We start from the raw sequence: 16,848 nt of genomic DNA on the forward strand, positions 1-16,848 counted from the left end.
TGATTCGGTATCACCGCCCTAAGCAACTTGCATAGATTCCTTGGAGTTCAGTCTTGTGTATGTGTTGGGCGGAACGGGGTGGGGGCAGCGGTTGGGAAGGGGCTTAGGTTCTACCATCAGGTGAAAATAAATGACCCTTGAAAAATCCTTTTAAAACATTCATAAGTTTGACAGTATAAATTTTTTGTTTTTGTGGGGAGGTAAAAACCTGTACAGTAGCATGTAGTATAAGATTTAATGCTTTCAGTAATGTAAGACACAAGGAATGCATATGCAAAATATGGCTGTACTATTTTATTTTTATTAGTTAATTAAGTTTATTAATATAATTTTCCGATTTCTATAGTGACCATTCTCTTTTGTAATCATTCCTTGCCTCTCTGCATATTCTTTTTTTTATTGAAGTATAGTTGATTTACAGTATCATGTTAGTTTCAGGTGGACAGCACAGTGATTCAGTTATATATATATATATATATATATATATATATATACCTCCTAATTTACCCCTCTCCCCACCTCCCTTTCCCCTTTGGTAACCATAAGTTTGTTTTCTATGTCTGTGAGTCTCTTTCCGTTTCAGAAATAAGTTCATTTGCATCTTTTTTCTTTTTTAAGATTCCACATATAAGTGATATCATATGATATTTGTCTAGCTTACTTCACTTAGTATGATCATCTCTAGGTCCATCCATGTTGCTGCAAATGGCATTATTTCATTCTTTTTTTCATGGCTTAGTAATATGCCATTATATATATATATTCCATATATATGGAAAGTATAGTAATATGTAGTAATATTCCATATATATATATATATATGTGGCACATTTTCTTTATCCATTCATCTGTCGATGGACATTTAGGTTGCTTCCACGTCTTGGCCATTGTAAATAGTGCTACAATGAACACTGAGGTGCATGTACCTTTTAGAATTACAGTTTTCTCCGGATATATGCCCAGGAGTGGAATTGCTGGGTCATATGGTAGTTCTATTTTTAGTTTTTTAAGGAACCTCCATAGTGTTCTCCATAGTGGCTGTACCAATTTACATTCCCACCAACAGTGTAGGAGGGTTCCTTTTTCTCCACACCCTCTCCAGCATTTATTATTTGTAAACTTTTTTAAAAATTGAAATATAGTTGATTTACAATGCACTATTTTAACTTATGCAAGAAAGTTATACCTAGAAGTTGCATTTGAGTTAGTTGAATGCTCACATTATACGATTCAGTGACAGAAGAACACCATGAAATATACATTATTATCTCCAGTCTATAGATGGAGAGGTGGGAGTTCAGTCAGGTTAAGAGACTTGCCCAAAGTGACCAGCTTGTTAAGTGCTGGAACCAGGATTCAGACTTAGGTCTGTGTGCTTCTGAAACCTGTGATCTTTTCATTTTTATGACACTGCCACAGGCCAGTTCATCTTTTAGCATTCCCCTGAAGGGTAAAGTGCAGAAATGCTCCAGAAGGTCTTGGGCTACTGTTATTTCAAACATCCAGTTAAAACAATATACTATAAACTGGGTGAGATAAAAAATTAGATTAGAGGCATATCCTATCAGTAGAGTTGGGGACCAAAAATGGCTAACAAGGCTCCAGGCAAGGATAAGAGGTGGAGATAGAGTGTGCTAGGAATGACATATCCAACCTGAACCTTTATCACTGTAGGTTAAATATCTTTCATAGTTTCCTTCCTCATGCAGTTCCCTTTACATTTTCACTTTAAAATAGAAAGTCAGTTTTCCAGAGGGAACAGACTTGACCAAATAGAGGACCAAATCTCAAAAAAGGCCTCCCTACTCACCTGGACTTCTGAAATACTCCCTACTCACCTGCAGCTAGGAGGGGGTCACAGGAGACAAGGAGTACCCCAGAAGTAGTCCATCCCAATGACAGGTTAGGCATTACTAGGAGGCCAGAATGGTGCTAAACACTTTGCATACATTGTCTTATTTAATCCCTTCAAGCCCATGTAGTGGGTGCTACTAGTATCTCTATTCTACAAAGTGGCAAACTGAGTTTGGTGCTTTGCCCAAAGTCACTAGTTGCTCTCAGTACCAGGATAGAGTTGAGTGCTTACTATGTGCCAGGCGCTGTTCTAGGCATCTTATATGTAGCGACTCCTTAAATCCTCATAACAACCCTATGAAATAGGTGTCATAATTATGCCATTTTACCGATGTGAGTGTTCAGTAACTCTTAACTCACCAAGGAGTTAAATAACTCACTCAACTCAAACAGGGAGTTAGTGGTGAGCCCAGGAAAGGAATTCAGGAAAATCTCTGTTCTCAACCCTTAGCCTTTCACCTTTCCGACTGCTGGGCCCCAGCCCTGGAGTTTCTGATTCCGTAGGTTTCGGGTTAGTACCTGTGAATTTCCATGTCTGCAAGTTACCAGGTGATGTTGCTAGTCTGGGAAGCATGCTTTGAGAACCACTGCTCTAGAGCTAGCACTCTTAATCACTGCGCAACAAATCCCACTGGCCACCAAAGTCCCTGTGTGTGTGTGTGTGTGTGTGTGTGTGTGTGTAATTCCTCTTGAGAAGCATTTGCAAAAAATATATATATATTTAAAATAATTCCTAGAACTTCTCCCTATGGAGATTTCTTTTCCAATAAGCTTTGTGCTAGTAAAATCAAAAGAGGACACAAGTGTGTCCTTTAACCAAGAGCGTTCGGCGATGGAGCGCCTTCTAATGCTTGTGTCCTCCGCCGAATCCGAGCGCGGAGGCGGCCACGTGCGCGGAGACACAGCGGCCAGGTCCCAGGTTCTCAGAAGCCCGTCTCGGTCCTGGGGCAAGGACAACAAAATGACCTGACCACGGGACAGCCCGACGCCAAACGGCCCAGCACCTCCTCGGTGGCCGCCGGCCGGCTCCTCCAGGCTTATTTACATTTTCTTGCTCTTCCTCTGTCCACTACGGAACAATCTCACACTTTACATCTACCCTCGGGAGCTGAGTCGAACTCGGCGAAGTTCTTCTCCAAGGGCAAGGGGAAGGGCAGCGAAGCGGGAGAGGTCTTTACGAGCGCGGGGTGGGGGTGGGAGGAGCGGGGTGGAGGCGGAGGGCGCCCCCTCCCCGGGTCTCCGCGGCCCTCTGGGGCGCCGGGCGGGCGGGTCCGGGGGAGGCGGGGAGCGCCTCCAGGCGCGGGGGCCCGGCCGCAGCCATCTTGCCCGCGAGCCGCACCTCGCAGGTCGGGCGGGAGGGCAAGCGAGCGAGCGGGCGGGGCGGTTAGGGGCGCCGCCCCGGAGCCCCGCCCCGCCCGGGACTCTAGGGAGCGCGGGCCGCGGGCGCGCTGCACCGACGCACAAACAGCGGGGAGCGCAGCCGTCTTCTGCCGGAGCCGCGGGTGAGCCAGCCGCGCGGTCCGGGGTGGGCGGGCTAAGGGGCCGGGACGGGGGGTTCGCGCCCCGCGCTTCGCGGAGGGGACAGTGGCCGGAACTCGACGACAGGTGCGGCGGGGCGGCCGGCGCGCGAGCCCAGGACCGGTGGTCCCGACGGGAGCCGGGCTCGCTCCGCCGCCGGCTCCCGGGGTCTCGGGCCGGCGGAGTCCCGAGTACGCGGTTCTGCCTGCGGCCCAAACACACGGCAGGTGAAGCTGAACCTGCCCGCGTGGCCGCTCCGGCTGCTCCGCCACCTTCCTCTTTCTGCTCTGCCCCCTCGGGTCCCTCTCCCAAACGCCAGCGAAGCCCGGGGTGCGTGGGTGCGCCCCCTCCCTCCTCGCCCAGCCGGGCGGCCCTCGCCGCTCTCGGGCGGGGACAGTTTTCAAAAAGTGTTTCTCAAAGGTTTGACGGTTGCGGTTTCAGTCTTGGGGCAAACGGTTGCTTCACAAAGTGAAACTTGCAGTCTTCTGGGCTCCAGGCTGGCTTCCCGGAAGCCCCGAGGAGTACCTCGGGGGACCGGCGCCCCCGGCGCCCCCCGGCCCGGTCCCCTCCCGGTAGCCCAGGCCCAGCGGCCCCGTGCCCCCTCGCCGCCGGCTTCCCCGCCAGTCCCCGCCTGCCTGCGCGCCCTGCGCCGAGGTCCCCTCCCCGCCGCCCAGGCTCCGCGCTCCCCGCCCACCCGGCCCCCTCCCCGCCGGGTGCCCGCCCCTCGCCCCGCGGTCCCCCGCAGCCCCTCCGCGCAGGTCCCGCCCGCCCGGCCCGCCGTAATTGCAGGTTGGGCGGTGACTCATCCCGGCGCCCGCCCGGCCGGTTCTTAAGCAGCAGCGCGGGGTGGGCGCCGAGTCTTGGGGCGGCGGCGGGAGCAGGAGGAAGGCTGCTGGGCGCTCTAAAGGGGTTTCCTCTGCCTCTAGGTCGGGAAAACCGTTTCAGCTGCTGCTGGAGAGTGTTTCTAGGAGACTGAGAAAGACCCATCAGGAACCGAAAATGCCGAAACCAGTAAGTAACCCAGTTTCTGGGCGGGGTCGGATGCTTCGGGCATTATTTTCAAGTGGAGTTACCTGGGCGAGGTGTTGGGGCCTTTTTTTTTGTGGAATAGAGCTCTTTTCTAAACGGACGAGAGGGCAGGAGTAGGGAATTGTCTGCTCTCTTTGTTATTAGTTGGTCCTTTGTGGAACTCCTGGAGAAAACAAGATTATGGTGCTTTTGTCTCTACAGTCTTGTTTGCGAGCCACCCGCCCCGCCCCCAGTGGTTTGGGTCTTTTATAAAAATTAGAATCCCCTTTTACGCGGTTTCGGTCTGTTTAAAACCTGTATTCTAATGCAACTTGGAAGTTTCTTAAAAAGAAAAGTCGTCTAAATCGCAGGGAGAGTCAGGTGGCTTCCGACGGAGCACGCCAACTCCCTTCGAGGGTCTGGAGTCAGCTGCACCCCAGCTCTTCCTTTGGCGCTTTAAAGGGCATCCGGCAGAGAAGACGCTGTCCTTCTGGGGGCAGCTTCGTTCCAGTGCATTTTACGACAGGCCCGTGAAGCTGTGCTCTGTTAACCCGGGAATGTGCTGGTGGCAGCAGGATTCCTATCTGAAAGAGGTTTAGTAATGAATTTGAATTGCAGATGAAGGAAGGTAGCCCTGGAGTTTGATTCGGAGGCTCCTGGGCTCTAGGCCTGCACTGCCGGTGCACGTCGTAAACGTCAGCTGGCTGGAGCGCTGCTGTGCCCCCCACCTCTGTCCCCCTGCATCTGATTATGTTGCCGTCTCGGGTAGATTGTGGCCAGGCTGGGCTTTTATAAGGCTTTCATTTAAGTTGTGGGAACGAGGCAGGTTCTTTGTGACCAGCATTTCTTAGAAAGTTGTATCTGTTTTACCAGCTTTAACACAGGTGAACTGGTGGCTAGATATTGGGGAGAAGATTTTGGAGTTTTGAATCACGGTGGAGAGAATATCTGGATTCATGAAAAATTGCAATAAAAGATACATGTGGAATTTATTTCTTGTTTTTCAAACGAGTTGGTTCTGTAGTCAGTGCTTGTGTGTTTTTTCTACTGTTAAATTTTAGATTCTCTAAAAGGAGTTCTTTATTAATAAAGTTTTACCTTACTGTTAGGTTAAATAAATTACTATGTTAATATGCTAAAAGATTCAGAAGCCAATTGAGCTTTTGCCTAGGTTTCATCATCAAGATGATTCATTCGTGACGCAGAAAATTTTTTTCCTACACAGAATTCTTTTCATTTACAATTTGCAATTGGCATGTGACGTTCAGGGTTTACAATCCCTGTGATATAAAACAGGCCTAAGCACAGCGTCTTACTCAGGGCACAGTCCTGTGCTGTGTTACACAGAGCGGTGATCAGGAGATTACCTTTCCTGGTGTAGTTTTCTTTATTTCATTAAAAGAAAAGATGCAGAGTTCAGCTTTTAAAATATCACTCAGAAGAAAGTCAGTAAACCTGTTGCCTGTCACTATTTTTCTTTCTCATAAGGATTTGTAATTTCTTTTATTCTTTTTGTCTTTTTTTTTGGTAGTAAAATTTACATTAACATACAGTTTACCATCTTAATTATTTTTAAGTTACAGTTCAGTGGCATTAAGTACATTCACATTGTTGTGCACCCATCACCACCATCCATCTCCAGAACTTTTTCATCTTTCCAAACAGAAACTCTGTACACATTAAACACTAACTTCCCATTTCCCCCTCCCTCCAGCCCCTGGCAGCCACCCCTCTACTTTCTGTCTCTGTGAGTTTGACTCCTCTAGGTGCCTCATATAAGTGAGACTACGCAGTATTTGTCCTCTTGTGGCTGGCTCATTTCACTTAGCATGATGTCCTCAAGATTCATCCATGTTGTGCTGTGTGTCAGAATGCTCTTCCTTTTTAAGTCTCTCTTTTTATTTCTTAGGGCAAGTATGTTCTCATTTCATTTGGCTTTGAAGTTCCTTTATGATGGATCAGAAAGTTGGAAAATGTTCTTCCAACCAAGTGAAGATAGTTGTTGAACTGTTAAGGAAGGATAGTAGCCATCCTTAACTTGTAACATCTTTGTATGTTAGGGTCCCAATAACCAGAGTAAGATTTTGAAAGACTATATTTTGTATATTTACAGTTATTTCCAGGTGGTATTGTGAGGTCCCCTTTTATGTGAGCCACAGCTGTTTTCCATCGGAAATTTCTACCTGCCTCCTTTTTGGTGGGGGAGGGTCTTGGAGATTTTGCCTTGTAAAATGAATACACTTAAGTCTTTCTCCATGTGAATCCTATGAGGGCCACTCCAGAGATCACTAAGAGCTTACTGGCTGATAGGCACTTCTAAGGCTGTTATAGAGTATCTAGTTTTTGTTACTGTTGTTTTTTGCTCCCTCCTAGATGTTAAAGCTGAAGCATCCAATAACAAGCTCTATAGATGTGTCCTTTGAACAAATGGTTATTGATTCCTATTATTCAAGCCCAGATTAAGAATTTTGTTAGGTGGCTTCCCGTGATGATTTTTAACAACAGGATTGAAGGCAAACCATAAAGATGGCTACGTCTGCATAGTCACGGTTTGAGTCTCCTCCAGACTTCTTGAATTTGTCAGGCAAAGTATCGTTGATTGGTATGTCTGAACAGAGTCAGTGGATGACTCTATTTGTAAAACAAGTATATAAATGAAATAATATTTACTTGCTGTGTTTTCTCTTAATACTGCTTCTGCGATCACCACTTGTTAAAGACATTGCACGTCCACACGTTCAGTGAGCATCTGTCGCCCCGGCGCCAGGCACAGGGTATCGCACAGACGGTTGCAACAGATCTTGTCTTTGGGGAGCTTGCAGTCTGGGACCCAAGCCCAGATACAGGCAAACACTGGAATGGGAGCTGGAAAACCCGCTGGGAGCCATCCAGGAAGGAAGGAGGCTTAGGTAAAGTGTGACACAGCTGAGAGGAAAGCCACCGGTGCAGAGATGGGCAGGCAGACTGAGAAGTCTTGCTCGATCCCCAGGGGCGGGTCCCCCCCGGCGCTCCAGGGCTGTGGTCCATTGCTTTTCCCAGCTGCTCAGGGCTCTGCTCTTGTGTGATGGGTAGACTTTCAAGGAGGATGGTTTGAGGTCCAGAAGGCACCACGCTTTCTGCCCAGCTGGCCGGTTTGGCCTGGTGCGTCCCTGTCATCTGGGGAGGGGCATGGGCTTTGTGCCCAGGGCTCTGGCTCAGGAAGCAGCCCTCGTGCCCACGGTTCAGCCGAGGGTGCCCAGCGGGCTCTTTCCCCCATACTCGCTTTCTTCATTGTGACAGAGAGGAGGCACGGGGCATCAGGAAGGAAAACCACTGCAGTCAAGCTTAGGGATGAAAAGGGTGTTGTGCTCAAGGCCAAGCTCTCTTAAAGCTGTTTTCTGAGAAGTTTAGCCTGAACTGCCTTTAACTGGCACCCGTGGATGCCTTAGCTGTTCATTCCTAGAGTGTCGATACGGAAATTTCTAATGTAAAAGTAAATTTTCTCCCTTCAGTAGGAAAACTCTGAAAGTGTGTTCAAAATTCTGCCCTATGCCAAAATCTTAAGATAATTTCTGAGATGACCTTGTCTCTTGAGAATATGTATCCTCTTTCACTAAATATTTTAACACGGTCAGAATTCACTGAATATCCTAATGCTTCCCCCCGCCCCCTTGAGGAGCACACATAGGATCTGTTTTCCCCGTGCCCCTCCTTCACCGCACGCAGATGGTGAGTTAGGCAGCTAAGGTTTTCCCATGTGGCGGTAAGGAGCGCTGGCTGGGGTTAGTCATTTGTCGTCACACTGGAAGGCACAGCGAGTGTGTCTGTACGTTCACGCGTTCATTCAGCAGACGTTTACTGCGTTACTGTGCTGGATGTTGAGGCTGCCGAGGTGAGCAGACACAGAAACAGTACCTGTCGTCATGGATTTACAGCCTGGTGAGAGGGACAGACTGCAGTCGTAGAATAACTTGAATATGCGATGGCGTGTGCGTAGGGGGAGTGCTCATCGGCGGTCAGGAACGCACTCCGACACACGTCGTGACTGTGCTGAGCGATGTGAAGAGTGAAGGGGCGTCCTCCAGGTGAAGGAGGGAGACAGGGGACATACCCTGCAGCGAGATGGGAAACGGCTACATGAGGGCTTAACTCGGGGAAGCGCTGAAGGGTTTTGACTGGAAGGAGGTGACCTGATCAGTTCAGCCTTTTGGAAGGTCACTGCAGCTGCCGTACCGCATCAGCAGGAGGTGCTGGGCTGTGGGAGGTGGTGGCAGCCTGGACCAGGGCGGGGCTGCGGGTGGAGAGAAGCACATGTGTCTGGGAGGTGAACTTGATAGGACTCGGTGATAGATTGGACGTGCAGGGGCAGAGCCCGGTGTCGAGGCTGCCTTCTGGTGTCTGGCTTGCATGAGTGTTTGGATGGTGGTGCCGTTCACGAGATAAGGAACCTGGAAAAGGATGGGGTGTGGGAGGGGAGGTTGAGGGTTTGGTTTGTACGTGTTGTTAATAAATTTGTGACTGTGATTGATGATAGAACTCCTCACCTTCTTTCATTATTGTAACCGCTGCCCCCTGCCTCAATATATACAAATACCAGACTTATTAAACGATAGTATTTTTAAATCCACATAGACTAAAAGTGATCCAGCAGCTTTCTTATGTTGCTCCTGAGTGTATGTACACACTATAGACACACATAGTTCAAAGTTAGCATTACTTTACTACAGGGTTCCCATATTCGGGTTACGCGATTATCTGGAGACGGGAAGCTTCCTGGTCCCTCACAGGACTGCTGAATCCCCATCTCTAGGGCTGGGAGGACTGGATGTCTGTGCTTTAGGTCCCCAGACGGTTCTGATGCACCCCAGAGTTTGGGCACTGATGATTTCATAGGAAAAGGACAGTTTTTATATATTCCTCTCTCTCAGTGGGGTTGATGCTGGTGGTCGTGCGTGGGCAGCGAAGCCCAGTGCGCTTCCGGAGCCTCCGTTCAGGCGAAGGCTCTCACGCTCTCACGAAGGCGGGCACGCGGTCCCAGCTCCTAGCGCCACGGGTGCCCTCATTGGTATTTGGAACGCAGCCGAGGTGGGAAAAAGGAGATGGGGCTCAGGCTCCAGAAAGACAGGACCAGCTACGATGCACGAGAGAATCTCTCTGATTTGAACTTCTGTCTGCAGGGTGTCCAGTTGCAGAGCTTAATTTGGCAGTGACCAGCGAGCTTTCAAATTTTGGCTCTCTTTGTTTTTAAAGGGGAAAAAGAGGCCAACATTTCCTATTAAATGGCAGGGAACAAAGAGACCCCATTCCTTTGTCTTCTTTCTTCTCTTATCCTTCCATGCCGGCCTCTCCTTTTAGTTACCATCCTAAATAATATTGTGATTTCTAACAACATTTTGAATAATTTTATTCGTACTTGCAGTTTGGGAAAGGAAAGCAACATCACTATTAGTGAATTATCGTAATTCTTTAATTTTTTTTTAACTTAAACTTTTGTGAATCTGACAATTTGGAGATTCTTTGGATGATTCAATATGCCTCTTTCTTACAGTATTTAGACATTTCAACTCTAATCTGAAGTAGTAGAATTCAGTCTTTCTTCAAAATCAGTGAATGCATTTTGAATTATCCTCTATATTTTATTTAATTTCAGTAGTAACTACACTTGGGATTCTTCAGCTACTCCAATTAGTTTTTAATTTAAACACTACACAACACTGTAAAGCAATTATACTCCAATGAAGATGTTAAAAATATATATATATATTTATATAATTTAAACACTAACTGGGTGTCTGCCACTATTAATTAAATATGGAATACTTAGTGAAGAGACCAGAAGGTTGCATTATTTTCCTTCTAACATGCTTAGTATCTATGGCTTTTGATGTAAAGAATAAAGATCTTATTCCAGCCTTCTGTAAATAGTTTTTTTTTTTAAGAAAAATAAACATTGTGCTGTGAGTTAGAGACTTCTGACTATAACGTGAAATACTTAATATATAATTAATATACATAATTTTTCCAAGTAAAAATGCAAAGAGCTGTAAAAAGAATAGTTTCATAATTAATTTACTATTTACCTGTACTTTGGCAAGGCATTTAGTTTCTGTGAACCTCAATTTCATCATTTGTAAAATGGAAGTTAAAAAAAAAAAAGTTTTTAAGTGAAAAGAATGTGAGAGAAACTGAGACAAAGCTTATACCTATGAAATCCAAACAATTTATCTTCAGATGCTGTAAGCTTTATTTATTTCCTGTGTGCTCTTTTCCCTTGAAACATATTTTACAAACTTTTCAGTGCAACCTGTAGCTAAAGCTAAGGGCTTTAGTTCCTGAGTTGCTATAAACCAGGTAAAGTTTGTCAATAGATCTTCCAAGGGGAACAGCAACGTGAAACATTTGAGTTATTTAGTAAAAGGGAACACTGTATCTCCTTCTCATCCTCTGTGTCTTCTGTGTCTTCTAGTTGTCAGTATTCCCTTGTAGGTCACATGGGTTCCTTCCTCATTTATTGAAGCCCTATTATACGCACTAGGTGCCAGGTCTATAAAAATAAATAGGATAGGTTTTTGCCTTGAAGGGATTCTCAGTCTAATAGGGGAGTCTGATATGTAAACAGAGAATTGCAGTGCAGTATAGTAAGTGTGGTAATAGAGATACAGAATATTGTGTACCCTAGAGAGCCAGGGAATGCCTCCCAGCTGGGTGAGATTCTTCAGGTGGGTGTTGAGGGGTGCATAGGAGTTACCCTTCTGCCTTTGGGCACTGGTGAATTCAGGCAGCAGCAGTGGTCAGTTCTGTTTTCCTTGGATTATGATTCACATTCCATTCTCCAAGCCCTTTTAAACACCTATAGATAAACAGTAATGCTGTTTCAAAGGAAATGGAAAAGTGCATTAACATAATTATCTTTTTAACCTAATATACTTGAGAAAACAAACCTTAAAAGCAAAATGAAAATTTTCTGACCTTGATCCGACTTTTATTGATAAAAGAAAGGATGAAACTGTAATAAACAGTGAGACAGTGAGACTTTGCTTTCCATTCTGTTAAATTTGAAGTCACTTTACACAACCTAATTTTCTTTTCTGTTTTTGCCTGAGAGCTGATCAGTTTGAAACTGTCAATACCAAAAAAATTGTCATATCAGATACTGTAAATCATTGTTTTTACTTCAGGATTGGGTAGGTAAAGGCCACATCTGGCCATGGCCTGTTTTTGTGTGGGCTACCTAGCTAGGATTGGTTTTTTACAACTTAAAGGGATTTTTCAAAGCAACAAGAACAAGAACATGGCAGCAGGTGCCAAATATGGCCCCCAAAGCCTAAAATACTTACTGTCTGGCCCATGACCGGAAAGATTTGCCCCACCCCTGCTTTAGGATAAAAATAATTATTGTTAAGCTTTTGTTACAACCTTGTATATATTTAATGACTAAGCTAATAATATTTGGAAGCAGATCCACCCCATTGGTTCCAATTTTTAAAAATTTTTTGCTAAAGTACAAAGAACCTGTTTTGTTAGTCAGCGTCCAGTGCATCACAGGCCTGAGCCTGGACGAGTACCGTGAGTGCTGTCACCCAGGAGCGGCATGGCTGGGGCTGAGGTCATGTTTTAAACAAGGCTGCTGTTCCGCGGGCCTTGTTTCTATAGAGAAGGTGGTAGTGTCTTGTGTCTCATTTGCTAAGCCATTGTATAATGACAGATTTCTGGCGTATGCTAAAAGAAAGCAATTTGTACCTGATATTTGAGTTGGAAAGAGAATGGTAGATGAATGAGTTGCGTTTTTATCACTGATCGTTTAAAATTAACTATTGTCTGTGTCTGAATGTTTGCGTGTAGATAGTTTTATAATTTGATCCCCGATTGAGACCATTTTATCTGCAGTAGAGCCCCCTCACTGCCCACCCCTTACTGCTTTATTTACTTCCACTTATTTCTACCCATAACAGTGACAGATACTTGCTTCTTTGCTTTCTGTCTTTCCTGGCCACAAAGTGAGAAGCCAAGTGGTTTGGGGGGAAGAAAAGCATCATTATCTGCTTCTAGAACAGACTTCAAATGCTTGCTTTATTGGCAGGTAAATAGAGGGAAGGAGGATGAGCGAGCAGGTAAACAGGCCCGCCTCTGAGTGGGTGACCGACCTCGGGCGAGCATCCCAACCTCCCCGAGCCCTGCTTCCTCATCTGGGAAGCAGGAGCCGAGGACCTGCCTGGCACAGAGGACAGAGTAAAGGTGGCCAACTCCACTTGTAACTACTGAATTCTAATCTGATTAAAAGCTTTCATACCTCATGATGGGCATTCTTTTTTTTTTTTTTTTTCTGACTTAGACTCGTAATGCAGTAGATTGGGCCTCCCCTTTCTCCTGCTCCCACAGTGAAGACCACCACATCCCTCCATAAAATTCATTTGTTCATTCAACAAGTAGAGTACCTACTGTGCGCCAGGTTTTTTAGGTCCTGGGGATACATTGGTGCACAAAAGGGGAGCAATACCTGCTTTCAAGATGCCCACACTGTAGTGGAGAAGACAGATACCTGCTGTCAGGGGGTGGTGGGAGCTGAGGTCAGTTCTCATCCCGGCTTTGCCAAGAGGTACAGGTAGTTTTGTTCTTTTCACTGACTCTTGTTGCGTGAAGAGTTAAAACCATTGGGCAGAGTGACTTAGGAATGGGCAGAGTGTGACATGTTTTTGTTTGTTTTTTTGGTAAATCACTCTTAACATTGCACCATGAGCCAAGGTGATATTTCTCCAAGGACCTGTTTTCACGTAGGTTTGGTGATAAGTACGTCGTCGTTTGCCATACCTGCTTGGATTCTTCCATCATTTCTCAATCATGTGGTTTGGTGAAATTTATACTTTTTGAATAATATTTTGCCTATTGCACCATTATAGCATCTGTAGGTTTTTTTATAAAATAAGTGTTAGAAGGATATCCAGTCTTATTCCTTACATTTTTAAAGAGAAAACTGAATCACAGATCACTTGGTAAAAGCTTAGGACAAATTTTAAATTGGAACCACCTCTTTATGAAAATGTAATATGTATGTTAGCCTAGTATTCTTGTTGAGATGTTTCATTGCCTTGGTTACGTAATTATGGATGTTGTTTCTTGGGTGTTCAAGTATCAGCTTACATAATACATTGCTATTTGGGTGAGACACTTAAGTGGGACTTAGATGGGGAGATAAGGTGGGGAAAACTTGATGTTTATTAAGAAACTGGCTAAACAGGGCAGTTTGGAAATATAATAGGATGACAAAGCTCCAAAGGGCATTATATGCTTTGAACAAATCAACTGTAAAAAGAGAGTTTTGAGGCAATGGGGAACAGTTGGATATTGACTAAACTTTAAATATTAAGGAATAGCTTTTAATTATGTTGGCTATGAGAGTGGCATGGTGGTTTTATATATGTGTATGCTTATATATATATGTGTGTGTGTGTAAGCTGAAAATATATTCATATTTAAAGTCCATTAGGGCTACATACCAAAGTTTTTACGAGTGAAATGATAGACAATGGTCTTAAAATGTGCCAGCAAAAAAAAAAAAAAAAAATGTGTTTCAAGCGGTAGAGTGAGTGAGTCAGGAAGGCTAGAAGAGAAGTAGCCGTGTCGTAGGTGGACGCAGAGCACACGTGCGGCTCATCGCACTGTTCTCTCTGCTTTTGCGAATGTTTCGAATTTTTCAAAATAAAATGGTTGTTTTTTAAAAGCACCTTACAGGGGTGGAAGGGAAAGATGCTGTCACTTTTCAAATCACCAAATCCTTGCGTCACTAGAGAGAGAAAGCGGGAAGGGACGCTCCCTCCCGTGGGGTCTGGGTTCCCGGGGAGCCCGCCCTGCCTGCTGCCGGGTCCCAGGGAGCAGTTCTCCCCGGATCCCCGGAGCAGAACCGCAGTCGTTAGACCTTTGGTGTTCTGACCAGATGAGGGACTGATTTAATCCCACCTGGGCCCTCTCGCCCTCCACACACCTTTTATTAAAGGAGAGCTCTAGTCAGAATTGCGGTCGACTTGGAAACACACAGAACTGTTTGTTCCCAGCTAGTTCCCCTACGGCTCTGTATTCCCACGATTTTTTTTTTGATGGGGGAGGGGGTGACCCAACTAGAAATAGGTCGTTGTCTCAATAGCAGCATTCTCAAAGCTGGAAATTGGGAGCGAGCACACTCAAGTGTGGGGCATTACTTAGTGGAATTGTATGCAGTCTGTGCTGGGACTGGGGTTGGGGGCAGGGTGTGAGGAGCTGAGACCTGCAGTAAGTGCAGTAGCCCAGGAGCTGCAGGGACCAGGTGGGCGAGAGGATTACTCCCAGTCAAGGAATTAGGTACATAATTATAATCCCACTCCGGATGTAGCATACTTGATTGTGGCAGAGTACAAATTGAAGAGGTCTTTTTTTTTTTTTTTTTTTAAACGTCATATAATTTCAGAGAGTGGCTTAAAAGCATAAATTCAGTTGAAGTGGGCTTATTCGAGCAGATTTTGTTAGCTGGCTGATTTAGCTTGGACTTTTAAAAAATAAAACTATTGGGGTCTTACTCTCTATTTTTGATAGATAGCAAAAGTAAAGACTTCTTGGTCAAGTTCAAATACATCTTATCTAAGCTCCTTATAGGAGAAATGTTCTTTAATACTGCAAAATATTACGGCACATGTGATCTTAACTAGAGGCAAAGATTTATTTCAGAAATGGTGCAGGTTTAAGTATGGCTTATTTTATATGCCCTTCCCTAAAACAGCAGGTTAGCAAAGGAATTATGTTGTTTTGACACTTTCATTCTTTCATAGGCTTTCCTCCCACCAGATTAGAAAACTCTTCACAGACTTCTAAATTTACAAAGAAAACAGTCCACTCCAGGTGGAATGAGGTTTAGTCTTTAGGCCTTTAATTTCCTATGTTTTACGAGCCTGGAATTAAAATCCATTGTACCATGTGATAGCCCTCTTGGCCCTGTCCCTTACTTCGAGTCTTTTATGGGATCCTAAGTTTGTGGATATAATTAACCTCACTTTTCAGTGAACTAAATGGGTGCTGAAATATGTATGACACACCTAGTGAAACTGAAATGACATACTACAGAATCAAGACTTCACAAGCTTATTAGATAGAGTGACCTTGAACGATAATTTAGTTTGCCTGCCTTGGGGCAGGGAGGGGGAGAGAGGGATAAGGATTATTTGTGTTTCTGGAAAGGAACAGTTTCTTCTGCAGAATGTAACATTCTCTGATTATGTATTTACCCCTTCCTGTGGAAAGTGGTGTCCAAGTGTCCTAGTTTAAATTTACACACAGGATGTATGTCATTCCCAGTGTAGAAGAAATCAGTTCCTACTTACAGACACTCCCAAAAAAAAGATCTTAAAAATCGACAGCCAATAGGTATCAGGAATATTATTTTTACATGCCATTAGCAGGTAAGGAAATCCCCACCAGTGTTACCCTGCAGCACGGATTTGGAACTTGGGTGAGAATGACAGTCCTTTCATTTGTCAGGTGCTTGGAAAGCAGTTTCTTACTGCCTTCAGTTTCCTCCTTCCAAAATTAGTGCCTTAGCCTGGTGAACAGTGGGGAGGGTTTAGCACAAGCTGTTTCCAAAACCCCGGTTTTACAGTAGAGGAGGGAACTGACCCTCTTTTTAGTGGGACCGTTCAGAAAGTTCCCTTCCAGCTCTAAGGTCATGATTTTTCTCTAGTGATATTGAACACAGGCAGGAGTGGTTTGTTAACTTTTTGTATTGTTAAGCAGGCTTGGCTGACAGGAAGTGGGTCTGGGGGCAGGAAGTGGCTTACTTTCAGAGGCAACAGGAGCTGTTTAGAAAGACTTGGGAGTTCATTTCATGTTCTCGAAATTATGCGATGGATATTAGTGGATTTGAGCCCTTCCTTCCGATCTATATCTATCTGTATATATACTTCACATAATTTTCACCCTGGAATTTGGAAATACACACTTTTCCATTCTAAAGTTTAAAGCCATTGACTTATATTGAAAAATACAACTTTAGGACTAACATTTAAGTGCTATACAAATATAAATATTTTTAGTAGGTAAGGAAATCGCATAAGCCTTTCTAGGCCGCAGTTTCTCAGCCTTTAAAAGAAGGTAGTCAGACTAGGATAACTTTTTACCTCTCACCAAGCAATACCCATTTAGAGTCACCCTACGAAATAGTTACCCCTCCTCCCTTTTTTAATTATTCTACCTAGAACATATACATGTATACAACATAAAAACAGGATATAAAATATAACATAATGTAGATACCTGAAACAAAAGTCGTTGGGAAATTCCAAGGCCCAGCTTTCATGTTTCACTCTGCCCTGTTATTATCCACAGCATATAAAGGATTTAGCTTTTACACTGTAAGCTTAGCCTAATGGTGGTGGAGGAGAGCAGTTTGGAAAAGGAGATGAGGGGTACATAGTGTTGGTTTTCATGGTTAACTTTAAGTTATCCTTAGTACTCCTTAACGTGATATTG

General features: G+C 44.8%; 1 protein-coding gene across 1 annotated transcript in view; it reads left to right on the forward strand.

Annotated features, from left to right (window-relative positions):
• Positions 1–3,208: 3,208 nt before the first annotated feature.
• EZR (ezrin) overlaps positions 3,209–16,848 on the forward strand; it is a 49,589-nt gene continuing 35,949 nt past the window's right edge. Inside the window, exons 1-2 of the mRNA XM_057527588.1 lie at positions 3,209–3,356; positions 4,299–4,383. Of these exons, the coding sequence (XP_057383571.1) occupies positions 4,372–4,383 (12 nt within the window). The 5' untranslated portion in view covers positions 3,209–3,356; positions 4,299–4,371. The remainder of the gene's footprint in view (positions 3,357–4,298; positions 4,384–16,848) is intronic.

This window comes from Balaenoptera acutorostrata, chromosome 14, assembly GCF_949987535.1.
Source record: "Balaenoptera acutorostrata chromosome 14, mBalAcu1.1, whole genome shotgun sequence".
Lineage (NCBI taxonomy): Eukaryota > Metazoa > Chordata > Mammalia > Artiodactyla > Balaenopteridae > Balaenoptera > Balaenoptera acutorostrata.